The following is a 13318-nucleotide window of genomic DNA, read 5'->3' as shown; positions in this document are numbered from 1 at the left end:
GGAAAGGATACTGCAAAATCTCTGTTCCCTCTTCAAAGAAAAAACAAGAAAATCCAATTGCTTCCTGAAAAAGCACCTTTTGGACATAATGCAGGAAAGGTTTTTCCCAGTGGTGAAATCCACTTGGAATACTGCATTCAGTTTTGGTCGCCACGATGTAAAAAAGATGTGTAGAAAGATGGACATCAAAAGAGGGAGAAAGAAAAGGGAGTCAAGCTATTCTCCAAAGCACCCGAGGGCAGGAGAAGAAGCAATGGGTGGAAACTAACCAAGGAGAGAAGCAACTTAGAACTAAGGAGAAATTTCCTGACAGTGAGAACAATTAACCAGTGGAACAACCTGCCTCCAGAAGTTGCGAATGCTCCAACACTGGACGTTTTTAAGAAGAGGTTGGATAACCATTTGTCTGAAGTGGTGTAGGGATTCCTGCCTAGGCAGGGGGTTGGACTAGAAGACCTCCAAGGTCCCTTCCAACTCTGTTATTCTGTTCTGTTCTTTGCGCACACACAAAAAAATCCATTTAAATATTGGTTACCTATGTCAGCAATCCATTCTTGTAAACCCAGGCCTTGAGTTAACCCATTCTTTATGGTTGAATAAGTATTAGCACAAGCAGATCCTTCGTGCCTCTTTTGATGTCTTGGGAGATTCCTAATATTGGGGATCTAACAAAGAAACAAGCATCCTTAAGACGCAAGAATCAAGTAGTGTAAATAATTATGGTTGCATTCTGCTCGTCCACCTGGGTGACAATAAACAACGTCTTTTGTTTCATTTCAAACTCTTTATGTTTTACAGAGATTGCTTTTTGCCAAACTTTTTGGTCATTTAACATCTGCCAGGAGAGCTCGGAAGTCAGAAGTTCCACATTTCCGGCTAAAAAAAGTCCAGAATATTAAAATGTGGCTTTCCCTTCGCTCCTATCTAAAGGTTTGTGGTTATTTATTTATTTCAACTTCTGCCTAAATTAATGCCATATACAAGGCGCTATTGATGCAATTGAGGCTTAAACCTCTCCCCTGTTGGGGACCTAGGCTTCCTGAGTCATTAAACCACACGAGTAGTCCCAAAAACCTCTTTTATTGCAACAGCTGTGAATTACGTTCATTCACAGCTGAGTCCCAATTAGTTGCAAAAAGTCCTTCGGGAGAAGTCCTTCGGGATAATCACCCACCTTTATAACACTTGACACACTGCCAAAGACCTACTTGGCAAAGCCCCACGGAGTCCAAAATCAAACAAAGATGCTGACTGGGAACAGAATTAACAACGTTGCTTTCCTGCAAAGTGCCCACGTGCCTTTGCTCCTCTTTTAAGCCTTATAGGAGGGGCCAATCATCTCCAGGCCTTGCTCCTGAGTTGTCCCTTTAGTGTTAACTGTTCTTGCCTTCTGGCAGCTCTGCGCATGCGTGCACTAGGAACAGGCTCCCCCTGTTCCTCTGCCTCTCTGCAGTCCGACTCTGGGGGCTCCGGAGTCCGTGCATCACTCCCAGATAGCCCTGGCCCCATCTCTGCCTCTGACGCAGAGCCCTCATCCGGGCCTTCCCCAGACTCCAGGACTGGCCCATGTTCCTCCCCAACCTCCTCACTCCGCTGACAGCTCCGCAGGCTGCTGGCAGACCACAACATCCCCTTGTTTCCCCCCCCCCACACACACAATGCAGGTAGTTGTTAAGTCACTTTTGTCCCATTTTACGACCTTGCTTGCCACTGTTCTTAAGTGAATCACTGCAGTTGTTACATTAGCAATGTGGTTTTTAAACAAATCGGGCATCCCCATTGTCTTGGCTTGTCTGAAAGTGACAAACAAAAGGGGATCGTGTAACCCAGAGGTGGTATTCAGCCGGTTTGGACCAGTTCACCCGAACTGGTAGCGGAAATCGTGGATGGGCCCACCCACCTGCCCTGGCTCTATGCCATCCTATTTAGACACATTTTTGAGGCCGTGCGCATGCACGCACGCAGGGCAAACCACTAGTAACATAATGTGAAACCCACCTCTGATGTGACCCCACCGACACTTGCAAAGCGTCTGAATTTTGATCATGGAAAAGCTACAAGTGTCACAAAATGGCCACAAGTCACTTTTTTCAGTGCCGTTTTTATTTTCAGTGGCCACTAAATGAACGGATGCAAATCCAGGATTACCAGTATAGAATTAAAGGCACAATAGATTGCAAAATGGGGCAAAAAAGGGGCTTCCTTCCTGCACTGGATCGACAGTGGCCAGACTGACGATGATGAAGAAACTATGCGCTGACCCCTACAGCAAATAATGCAATCTTTTGTACGCACAAGTTACCACGTTGCTTGTATATTAATATGAGACCAGCTCAGCTTGTTTTCCAGGTTCTGTGACGGTTCATTCATCCATCCCACATTCACTGTTTTGTTTTGTTTTTAATTTTCAGAGACGAGGCCCTCAACGTTCGGTGGACGTAATCGTTTCCTCTGCTTTCTTGCTGACCATTTCTGTGGTATTCATCTGCTGCGCACAGGTAAGGCACCTGATGGGAAACTGAATTCCTTCATGTCGAAATATCACAGTTAAGCAGCCTAGATCCCTGGCATGTGTACCGGAGGTGGCACGCAGAGCTGTCTCTGTGGGCATGCGCGCTATCGCCAGCTGCTATTCTGGTTTCTGGTGCATGCATGCGCGCCAGCCAGTTAATCTTCGTGCGTGCTGGAGCCCCAGAAATCTGAAGACCAGCTGGCCGATGCACATGCAGGTGGTATTTCCGGGGCTCCAGCGTTGTTCTGCCCCCAACCCCATGCACACACACCAACAGACGTTCAGGAGTTAAAGACCAAACCAGCTGGCAAAATCCTTTTCTTTATGATAACGGAATTTGGCAACAACCTAGTGGCTGCCTGCCAAGAGTTTATTATTTACAAAGAGGAGAGATAACTTCTCCCCACTTCTGGTACATCAAAGGAAAGCAGCTCAATAATTACAATCAAGTCCAGAGATAATCCAGTCTTAAAGCAAAAGTCCGGCAATGCAGAATGGCGTGGAAGCTTTCAGCTTTGTTCATCAGAAGGTTTGACTGGCCACCACGCTCCCTTTTATATCCTGTGGGGTCCAGTGACTCAGCCTAATCTCGGGTACGTCTTTTCTTCTGTTGCGCGCGCTTATCTCTGCGACGCTGGCGTGGGTCCAGCCAAGACTCATTACCCTCATCACTGTCCATCTGTGGCTGCGTGGACGTACTTGGCCCTGGCCCTATCTCTTGCCCTTCGGCGGACACCGAAGGCATTGCCAGAGAGGAGGGCCCTGGATAGGGAGGCCTTGCCAAACTCCTCCCCTTCACTCTCGGAGTCCTCTCCTGATGACGACACAGGCTCTGGTAACGGAGCCACAACATGCGTGCGCAAAGATCAGCTGGCTAGAGCGCATGCATATGCCGGAAACCAGAAGACCAGGTGGCCGGCACACGCATGCATGCCAACCAGGTGTTCTTTGAGTTTTTGGGACTCCGGCGCGTTCCGGTTTGGGCACTCGGTGCTGAAAAGGTTTGCCGTCGCTGCCCTATACCATTTCAGACAAGTGGCTGTCCAGACTTCTCTTAAAAACCTCCGGGGATGAAGTACCCGCAACTTCTGAAGGCAAGCATCTTTATTTCTGATGTGCCTTTAAGAGATTTGAAGGAATCAGTCAGTCAGAAAAGAGCTGGAAAAGGGACCTTGGAATCTTCTAGTCCGGGGGTCTGCAACCTGAAATACTCAAAAGAGCCATTTGGACCCGTTTCCCACAGAAAAGAAAACACCGGGAGCCACAAAACCTGGGTGGGCGTGGCCAACTCGATGCCACTCACTTCCACCAGTCACATGACCTCCCCTAGCCACGCCTACCGAGCCGGTCAATAGGGCAGAGAACCAGTTGTTAAAAAACACCAGGAACCACACAATCCTTTTGACTTACTTATTTACTTACTTACTTACTTACTTACTTACTTACTTACTTACTTACTTACTTACTTACTTATTTATTTATTTATTTATTTATTTATTTATTTATTTATTTATTTATTTAAATTTCTGTACCGCCCTACTCCCGAACGACTCAGGGCGGTGAACAGCCACAGGATAAAACACATAAATACAAAAATTTAAAATAGAATAAAAACGAATTAAATAATTTGGCTGAACAAATTTAAAATACCCCATAATTTAAAAACAAATTAAAATTTACATTTAAAAAGGGGAGAAGATTTAGGCCAGGCCAGCTTGATGAAATAAAAAAGTCTTACACGCGCGACGGAAGGTGCGCAGATCCGGGATCCTCCGTATCTCCGGGGGGAGCTCGTTCCAGATCGTAGGTGCCCCCACAGAGAAGGCTCTCCCCCTAGGGGCCGCCAGTCGACATTGTTTGGCCGACGGCACCCGGAGGAGCCCCTCTCTATGGGAGCGTACTGGCCGGTGGGAGGCTATTGGTGGTAGCAGGCGGTCCCGTAGATAACCAGGTCCTAAGACATATCTCTCTGTCCCCTCCCTCTCTCCCTCTTCCCCCCCACCTCTCTGTATCTCTCTATGTTTCTCTCTCTTCCCCTCTCTCTGTATCTCTCTGTCTCTGCCCTGGTTAATTGCCCTCACTGTCAGGAAATTTCACCTTAGTTCCAAGTTGCTTCTCTCCTTGATGAGTTTCCACCCATTGCTTCTTGTCCTGCCTTCAGGTGCTTTGGAGAATAGCTTGACTCCCTCTTCTTTGGGGCAGCCCCTGAGATATTGGAAGGCTGCTATCATGTCTCCCCTAGTCCTTCTCTTCATTAAACTAGCCATACCCAGTTCTTACAACCATTTCTTCATATGTTTTAGTCTCCAAGCCTTTAATCATCTTAGTTGCTCTTCCCTGGGGAATTCTGGGAGTTTCCTACTACGGACGAATGGTTGCAGAAGTTGATGGAGTTGGCCGAAATGGCAAAATTGACCACTTTGATTAAAGAAAAGAACATAAGAACTTTTGTTTCCACCTGGAGATCACTTCTGAACTTTGTGCTTGATATGTAGAAGAATGAAACTCTGACTTTGGGTTTTACTGATTAGACTGATAGATCTTTATACGGAGGGGTGCGGTGGCCTAGAGGTGGAGCTCTCGCCTCACAATCAGGAGGCTGTCAGTTCGATCCTAGGTAGAGGCAGATATTTCTCTCTCTTTGGCCACAATGAGAATATATCTGCTGAATATAACTCCGCGTTGGCAACAGGAAGGGCATCCGGCCAGTAAAAGACTCGGCTCCATTCATTTGCCCAGACTCCACCCCTCAAGGGATTATGGGGTCGTTAAACGATGATGATTGATAGATATTTATAAAAATGGCTTGTTCATATTATTACGGAAAAGCAAAAAGTTGCGATTTGAGGTTAATGCCTTATTTTACTGTAACGGAGAGAGTCTTAAAACTTTTTTTTATTTCATCAAGCTGGCCTGGCCTAAATCTTCTCCCCTTTTAAATATAAATTTTAAATACAAATTTTAATCTGTTTAAATTATGGGGTATTTTAAATTCAGCCAAATTATTTAATTCGTTTTTAATCTATTTTAAATTTTTGTATTTCTATGTTTTTATCTTCTGGCTGTTCACCGCCCTGAGTCCTTCGGGAGAAGGGCGGTATAGAAATTTAATAAATAAATAATAAATAAATAAACAAACAAACAAACAAACAAACAAATAAATAAATAATAAATGTTCCTTTTTCTTTTCTTTTTTTTTCTTACCTTTCCTCACTTCTTCTTCCCCTTTTCCTCCCCCACTGCTTTCCTATTTTACTTTGTCATTTGTGTTTTACATTACTTGATAACTCAATAAAAATGTTAAGGAGGGAATTCTGGGAGTTGAAGTCCACACCTTGACAAGGTTGAAAAACACTGACGTAGATAATAGACCTTAGAATGTTGTTTGCTTTGCGTGGATCACAACCACCAAGAAATACGAAACTCTGTCAATGGCTAATCCAGCGACAGGAAGGAATCTTGCTTAGCATTAACGTGTGACGTTCACAACTGTTTTCTCCTTAATTACAAATTCTGTTGAATTTGAATTCCACTTGGTAGAACTGGTCAAAGGGCCAGGGTGATTTCTCGTAGCCCATTTCTATAAAACATGCGCAGATGAAAGAAGTTGGAATCCCTTACTTCCAGCGGCGGGTTTGGCATATTCTTGCCACTGGTTCGCATGTGCATGCGCATGCACCCTTTGCTTGCACATGCGCCTTCCGAGCATGCGCCCGGCCTCCAAAATGTAGCTAAGTAGGGCGGCATTACGTCGCGCAGTTGCCACTACCACTTCGCCCGAACCACCTCTGTTTACTTCTACTAATGCATGTCTACTCAGAGATAAATCACCTTACTATTGAACAGATCGGTCCGCAGGGAAGTGAGGATCTCACAGGATTGCAACCGAAGTCATTGATTCGTGAATTTTATTCGGTGAAAAATAACTTTGGCGCTGATGGAGAATTAACCCCTCTTTGTTTTGTTTTGTTTTGTTTTGTTTTGTTTTGTTTTGTTTTGCCTTACCTCAGCTGCTTCACGTCCATGCGGTCTTCCTTGACTGCCATTATAACTGGGAACTGGTCATATGGTGCATTTCATTAACCCTTTTCCTTTTGAGATTTGTGACGCTCGGATCCGAAACAAGCAAGAAATACAGCAATACGTCCATATTGCTTACTGAACAGGTGAGGACTTTCCTGGTGTGGTCGGGAAAAAAAAATCCCCTCAAGACTTAGAATAACTTGATTGTCACTTTAAATGTACACTAATCGGCATACCGTTAAAATGAAATTTCGCTCAAAGGGTCACCCTCTCCAATATACGCTATATAAACATGACAAAATAAATAAATTATGCAAGTACGCATAATTTATGCGTATATTCTATAATGCAGAGAAGCAACACAGTCCAGTTCTAATATGTACATATACCTGGCCAGAAAAACAAATCTTGTGAGTTTACCGGACGGACAGCGTAGGGAACAAAGCTGTTACAGAATCTGGTGGTCCTGCTAGAAATACTTCGAAACCTCCTTCCAGAGGGGAGCAACAGAAAGAGCCCATAAAGTGGGTGTGTGGAGTCTCTAATGACGCTTCGAGCTCTAAGCACATAGCACTTATAAGCAATATCCTGAATGACAGGAAGCGAGCTTCTTATACTCTTCTCGGTTGTCCTCACCACTCTCTGTAGGGACTTTCTATCTGAGGCACTGCTGCCACCAAACCAAACAGAGATGCAGTTTGTTAAGACGCTCTCAATCATGCCTCTGTAAAAAGTGGCCAGGACAGAAGGAGAAAGATGTGCTCTCCTCATCCGACGCACGAAACGCAGATGTTTGGATGAAGAGAGCCTGTCTTTCTCCCTTTGTCCTGAATCCCTGACTCACTCAAAAAACAGTACACTGCAATTCTGTTAACTTTTGGAGAATCAGTTGGGTGTAGTGGGTTATGGCTAGTAACAGGGAGACCGTGAGTTCTAGTTCCACCCTGGGCACAAAGTCAGCTGGGTGACTATGGGCCAGTCACTTTCTCTCAGCCCTAGGAAAAAGCAATGGCAAACCACTTCTACAAATCTTGCCAAGAAAATAACAGGGACTTGTCCAGGCAGACTCTGTAAATTGAACACGATTGAACAGAAGGAAGAAAAAGTTAATTCTGAGTAGATATGCAGAGGATTTGATAGAACATTTAAAAAAAAAACATATTCAATTTGATCTTCATTTAAGGTTTCGACAAATAGGAAACTGAGAATACGGTATATCTATGGAAATTCATAGTCATCCAGGTCTGTCCCAAAGGTATTTTTTCAAGAGGCAAATGGATTTTCTTTGTTTTTCCTTGAAGACGTTTCGCTTCTCATCCAAGAAGCTTCTTCAGTTCTGATTTCTGACAGAACTTCTGACAGAACTGAAGAAGCTTCTTGAATGAGAAGCAAAACATCTTCAAGGAAAAATTAAGATAAAGTCCAGTTGCGTCTTGAAAAAGCACCTTTAGGAGTGAATACCTGTAATTTTGATGCTCTGTCCTTGAAATTCCTTTGGAATTGTAGTATCTTATACAAGTACCAAAGGAAAGACTTTAATAAGTCTTTATTAAGCATGTCAGCTCATTGTCTTTTGTTTCATCACTTTACCGTTCTTTGTAAAACAATAATTGTCAGACCTGACTGAATTTAAAAGTTAATTTAATTTGGTTCGTCCAATTATACATTTCCCCAAGACTCTTGGGCTGAAGATCCGGCTTATGGGTTGTTTATATAAATAAACATTTTAAAAAGATGATAACGAAAGATAAACACTATCTGTCAACTCGCAAAGCATCCCTGACCTGCTCTCGAGTTGCCATAGGCAAGGGGGATGGGAAACTAACGAAGCAGCAGCACGGCAGCCAAAAACAGAAGCACATTCCAGACATATCTCTCTCAAGGCTGTCTCCCAGGGTTACCTATAGCAGCCGGAGGGGAGTGATCTGTGCAACCCATTGGCGAATGTGATTTATGATATACCCTTGGGGGAGGGAGGAAACAGGATCATGATTGAGGCGTAAATTACATGGGGTCAGAGTTGCCTTCACCTGGAACGTGCCAACATGAAGCTCCTAAAAAATAACTGGGTTTCTTTTGAAGCTTGGCTCGAGGCTCATGATTTAATTATAGCATCCGTCGGAACCCTGACACTATCCTTGTTTAAAAAAATACGCTACTCGAGATGATTGTTTATTTTAAATGACACCTGTTTCTCCTCCCTGGGTTAGATAAACTTGTACTTGAAAATGGAAAAGAAACCGAACAAGAAAGAAGAGCTAACATTGGTCAACAATGTCTTAAAACTCGCGACGAAGTTATTGAAGGTAAGAATTTAAAAAATGGAAACAATTTTGGTAGTGATATATAGACGGATCGCTCACAGATAAGGTTCCTTTTGAGATTGTGATCTCATTCCCCCCTTTGTGTTCTGCCAGTTCTTGGATTTAAACATTTTTTTTAAAAAAACTTAAATTCCGCCATTTCTTTTGCAGAAGGGTGCCAAATTTTTTTAATTTAACAAAAAAATTAAAATCCATAACCACCAGTGAAAAAAAGAATATTTAAATAGCACTGGTAGCTTCTCGGCTTACGACCGCAATTTTCGTGGCTAAGCAAGACAGTTGTTAAGTGAATTCCTCCCCATTTTACGACCTTTCTTGCCACGATTGTTAAGTGAATCACTGCAGTTCTTAAATTAGTAACACAGTTGTTCAGTGAATCTGGCTTCCGTGTTGCAAAAAGTGACCAATAGGACTCTGGGACACTATGACCGTCATAAATAGGATCCATTTGCCAAGTGGCTAAACTTTGATCACGTGACCATGGGAACGGTCATAAGTGTGAAAAACAGTCATAAGTCGCTTTTTGGAATGCCGCGGTAACTTCGAACGGACACAAAACGAATGATTGTAATTGGTGGACTAGCTGCATTTCTTCCAATTAGACCAGGGGTGAAATCCTACCGGTTCGGACTGGTTCGGGCGAACCGCTAGGGATTATTGGCATCAGTTCGCCGAATCAGTAGTAATCACCCCTTGTTCGCCCCACCTATGCCCGGCCGGTCGCCGCTCACCTCTTCCGACCGCTCGATATTCCACAGAATTCAATGTTAAATGCAGCAGAGAGAATGCTAACTTTTCGCCCTCCATTCAGAACAGAGCTACTGCAGGCTGTCCCTTTAAGGTAGTCCCCAGTAGGGAGGGGGCCGGGGGCGGGAGCAGCTGGAATGGAGCCGTTTTTGTGAAAGGCAGAAAAATGGGGAAGGGGATTTTCCTGCCTGTCACCCATTCCTCAATCTCAACACAGACTGAGGGAAGGATGGTAGGCAGGAATATTCCCCTCCCCATTTTCCTGCCATTCGCGACAAGGAGTGGCTGCGAGGGGAGGGGCCAGTGAGGAGCCCCTCGATGTGAGTGATGTCAAGTTGGCCACGCCCACCCAGTCACATGACCTCCCCCCCTCCAACAAGCCACGCCCACAGAACCGGTAAGCGAAATTTTCTAATTTCACCACTGAATTAGACCATTTGTATTTCTTCCATTTATATGAGGTAAATATACTTCTTCTTTCCAGGAATTGGATAATCCCTTCAGATTATACGGATTAACAATGAATCCTCTGCTCTACAATATAACACAAGTTGTTATCCTGTCCGCCGTTTCGGGCGTAATCAGCGACTTGCTCGGATTTAACCTAAAGGTAACTTTCTCACTTTCTAACCCTTAATTTATCTTTAACTTCTGTGAATTTTTTTTTAAGGCAACCATGATTTCATTTATAAATGTTAAAATTGACTATTATTTTAAAAGCATTGATTTGTTTCGGTCCCTTCGACCTCTTCTTTTCTGAGTTATATAAAACTACAGTAGGGGCCAAAATTGTGGAAAACGTTTGGGAAAAGTGTATTTTTGAGGTTTGATGGCTAATAATGCCACTTTTTTGGGGGGAGTTTCAAGATAATCCTATTCCACTGCTGGAATGGCCTGGGAATAGCCCAGACCTTCACCCAATTGAAAATCTATGGAGCCGATTAAAGAAACTTGTTAGTCAGAAGCGACCCAGCAATAAAACCCAGTTAATAGAAGCCATCATTCAGTCTTGGTTTCACATGATAACAGCTGCAGAACTAAAAGACTTGGTTCACTCCATGGGAAGACGTTTTAAGGCTGTAATTCATGCTAAAGGTTACCCAACTAAGTATTAACTGATGTGGTGATAAATTTTTGTATATCTCGTTTTTTCTATGGTGATCATTTTTGTATATCTCGTTTTTACTACCTGTTTCACTTTTCTTCTTTATAACTGCTATTTTACAGTAATAGCAAATCCTTCATCAAAGTTATTGCATTACATTCTTGATTAAATTACCTTTCCATTGATATATAATTTTATGGCACTACTCCAAAAAAATAACGGTGTTATTAGCTAATTTTAGAAAATACATTTTTTTCCCAAAACGTTTCCACAATTTTGGCCACTACTGTATGCCGGCAACCATTGCATTATGTTAGGAAATTCCTTTTAATTTCAATCCTAAATATTCGTATCAATGTCTGGACACAAAGAATGGTATTCCAGAGCCCTGGCATAATTTTATGTATTTGTTTGTTAATTTAATTGCCACCTGCCTCACTTTCAGGCTACTGTTACAGTCATAAAAAGGAAATGAAAGGCATGTAAACAGCAGTAAAATAATAGAACTCATAAAATCAATGATAAAAGGAACACGAGAATGAGATGGAACCAGTTCAGGCTTGAGTAAGCTTCAACTAACACGGGCAATGTGCAATTTATTGCAATTTTTATCTGCAATAAAAAGAGCTTTAAGTGGAAGCCGTTATCTGCATCCTTCGAAGCTGTTAGATAATAATTGACTGACTTAAATGATTGATCAGCTTTCAGTTTTGTCAGACTTTGTGACAAGTTTTTTCCCCCCAAGTGTGGCTTTGAAAAAGAAAGCACTTTTCTCAGCATAATTGTAGGCTTGGATTTTTCTATTGAGATTGTATTACTCCCTCAACTTGCATTTTTGATAGAAGGGAGTATTTGTAGCTCGGGATTTAATGGTGGTGTCCTTTTGGTGTTTTCTTGGTGATTTTCTTGCAAACGTTTCATTACCCAATTAGGTAACATCATCAGTGGTTGAAGGGAATGGGGTTTGTGGAGAGGAGGAGGAAAAGGAAAAAGGAGAAAGGAAAGAGGAGGAGGAGAGAGAAAGAAAGGGAGGAGGAGAAAGGAAAGAGGAGGAGAAGAAAGGAGGAGAAAGGAGGAAAGAGGAGGAGGAAGAGAAAGGGAGGAGGAGGAAAAAGGAAAGGAGGAAAGAGGAGAGAGAAAGAAAGACAGGAGGAGAAAGGAGGAAAAAGGAGGAGGCAAGAGAAAGAAAGACAGGAAGGAGAAAGGGGGAGGAGAAAGGAGAAAGGAAAGAAAAGAAGGAGAGAGAGAAAGAAAGGGAGGAGGAAGAAAGGAGGAGGAGAGAGAAAGGAAGGCATGAGGAGAAAGGAGGGGAGGAGAAAGGAGGAGAAGAAAGGAGGAAGGAGGAGGAGGGAGAAAGAAAGAGGAGGAGGAGAGAGGGAGGAGGAGGAAAAAGGATGAAAGAGGAGAAGAAAGGAGGAAAGAGGAGGAGGAGAGAGAAAGAAAGGCAGGAGGAGAAAGGAGAAAGAAAAAGGGAGGAGAATGGAGAAGGAGAAAGAAGAGCAGGAGAAAGAAGAGGAGGAGGACTGTGTGGTCCTCAGTGCTCTCTGAGCTTGGTGGTTTTCTTGCAGATGCTTCATTACCCAACTAAGTAACACCATCAGTGGTAGAAGGGAGGGAGATTTGCAGTGAGGAAGAGAAGAGGAAGAACCCTACTCCTTTACTAGCACTGATGAGGTTACTTAGTTTGGTAATGAAATGTCTGGAAGAAAAGCACCCAGTTCAGAGAGCACCAAGGATCCCCCAGTGAGGAAAATTTGTTCCTTGCAAAGTTTCTATCGTCTTGGCAAAGGTTCCCACCCCACCTCTAACGCCAGAGGAGGACAAATACATGATAAACGGCGGAATGATGATCCATCTTTGAGTTTATCACCGTTTTTTGATTTCAGCTTTGGAAGATCAAATCCTGACCCTCTTCCAAGACTGTGGATGCCCACGTTGTGCTGAAGAAGACAACTGAGAAAACTGAACTGCCTCCCCCGCAGCGGATTCGCAAACTCTTTACGGACATCCTCGGAGGGAGCGAGAGAGAGAGAGAAAAAAAATATATATACAAAACCCCAAAGTGTTTACAACTGACAGTCTAGTGCAATCTGAATATTTATTTTACCTTTTCGATTTCTCCTCCTTCTTTTTTTTTTAAGGAAACGTTCGTTTTAGCTGACAGTGTGTTTGGTCGTGGGTCCTCAACGGGCTTAGGTTGCCGAAAGGGTCAAAAATATATATGTGTATATATATATAAAATATACATATTTTATATATATATCTAAAATGGAACTATCTCGATCCTCGAGATTCTGGTTGTGTGTCCTCTTAAAACGAGTCAAATCGGCTTCACGGATTTGTGAAAAAACGAGGCCACTTTTAAGCTAAAAGTCGTTCTTGTTACAGCAAAGTTGCGCGGAAGTCACTTTATTGAATAAAGTATTACCAAGTATTTAGAACGTCTTTATCTACCGCCCTTGAGAAGACGGGCATCGGCACATCAGCATATTGTCCCTTACAGTGGAAAACTACGCTTAACTGTAATGACAACGCGTTACACCAGAGAGAGCTAACAGAGAGGAATAAAACTGTTTTGCATCAATGCAAAAATCCAGCAGCTTTCTT

General features: G+C 43.1%; 1 protein-coding gene across 1 annotated transcript in view; it reads left to right on the top strand.

The window, feature by feature from the left end:
• PHTF2 (putative homeodomain transcription factor 2) overlaps positions 1 to 12960 on the top strand; it is a 54995-nt gene extending 42035 nt beyond the window's left edge. Inside the window, exons 13-18 of the mRNA XM_070946710.1 lie at positions 799 to 930; positions 2412 to 2498; positions 6523 to 6678; positions 8746 to 8841; positions 10091 to 10216; positions 12598 to 12960. Coding sequence (XP_070802811.1) covers positions 799 to 930; positions 2412 to 2498; positions 6523 to 6678; positions 8746 to 8841; positions 10091 to 10216; positions 12598 to 12618 — 618 coding nt within the window. The 3' untranslated portion in view covers positions 12619 to 12960. The remainder of the gene's footprint in view (positions 1 to 798; positions 931 to 2411; positions 2499 to 6522; positions 6679 to 8745; positions 8842 to 10090; positions 10217 to 12597) is intronic.
• Positions 12961 to 13318: the final 358 nt, after the last annotated feature.

Source organism: Pituophis catenifer, unplaced genomic scaffold, assembly GCF_029215685.1.
Source record: "Pituophis catenifer annectens isolate HBS135680 unplaced genomic scaffold, rPitCat1.0.hap2 SCAF_7, whole genome shotgun sequence".
NCBI classification, from domain to species: Eukaryota; Metazoa; Chordata; class Lepidosauria; order Squamata; family Colubridae; genus Pituophis; species Pituophis catenifer.
The sequence above is the reverse complement of the archived record's forward strand: the minus strand, read 5'-3'. Positions and strand labels throughout refer to the sequence as shown.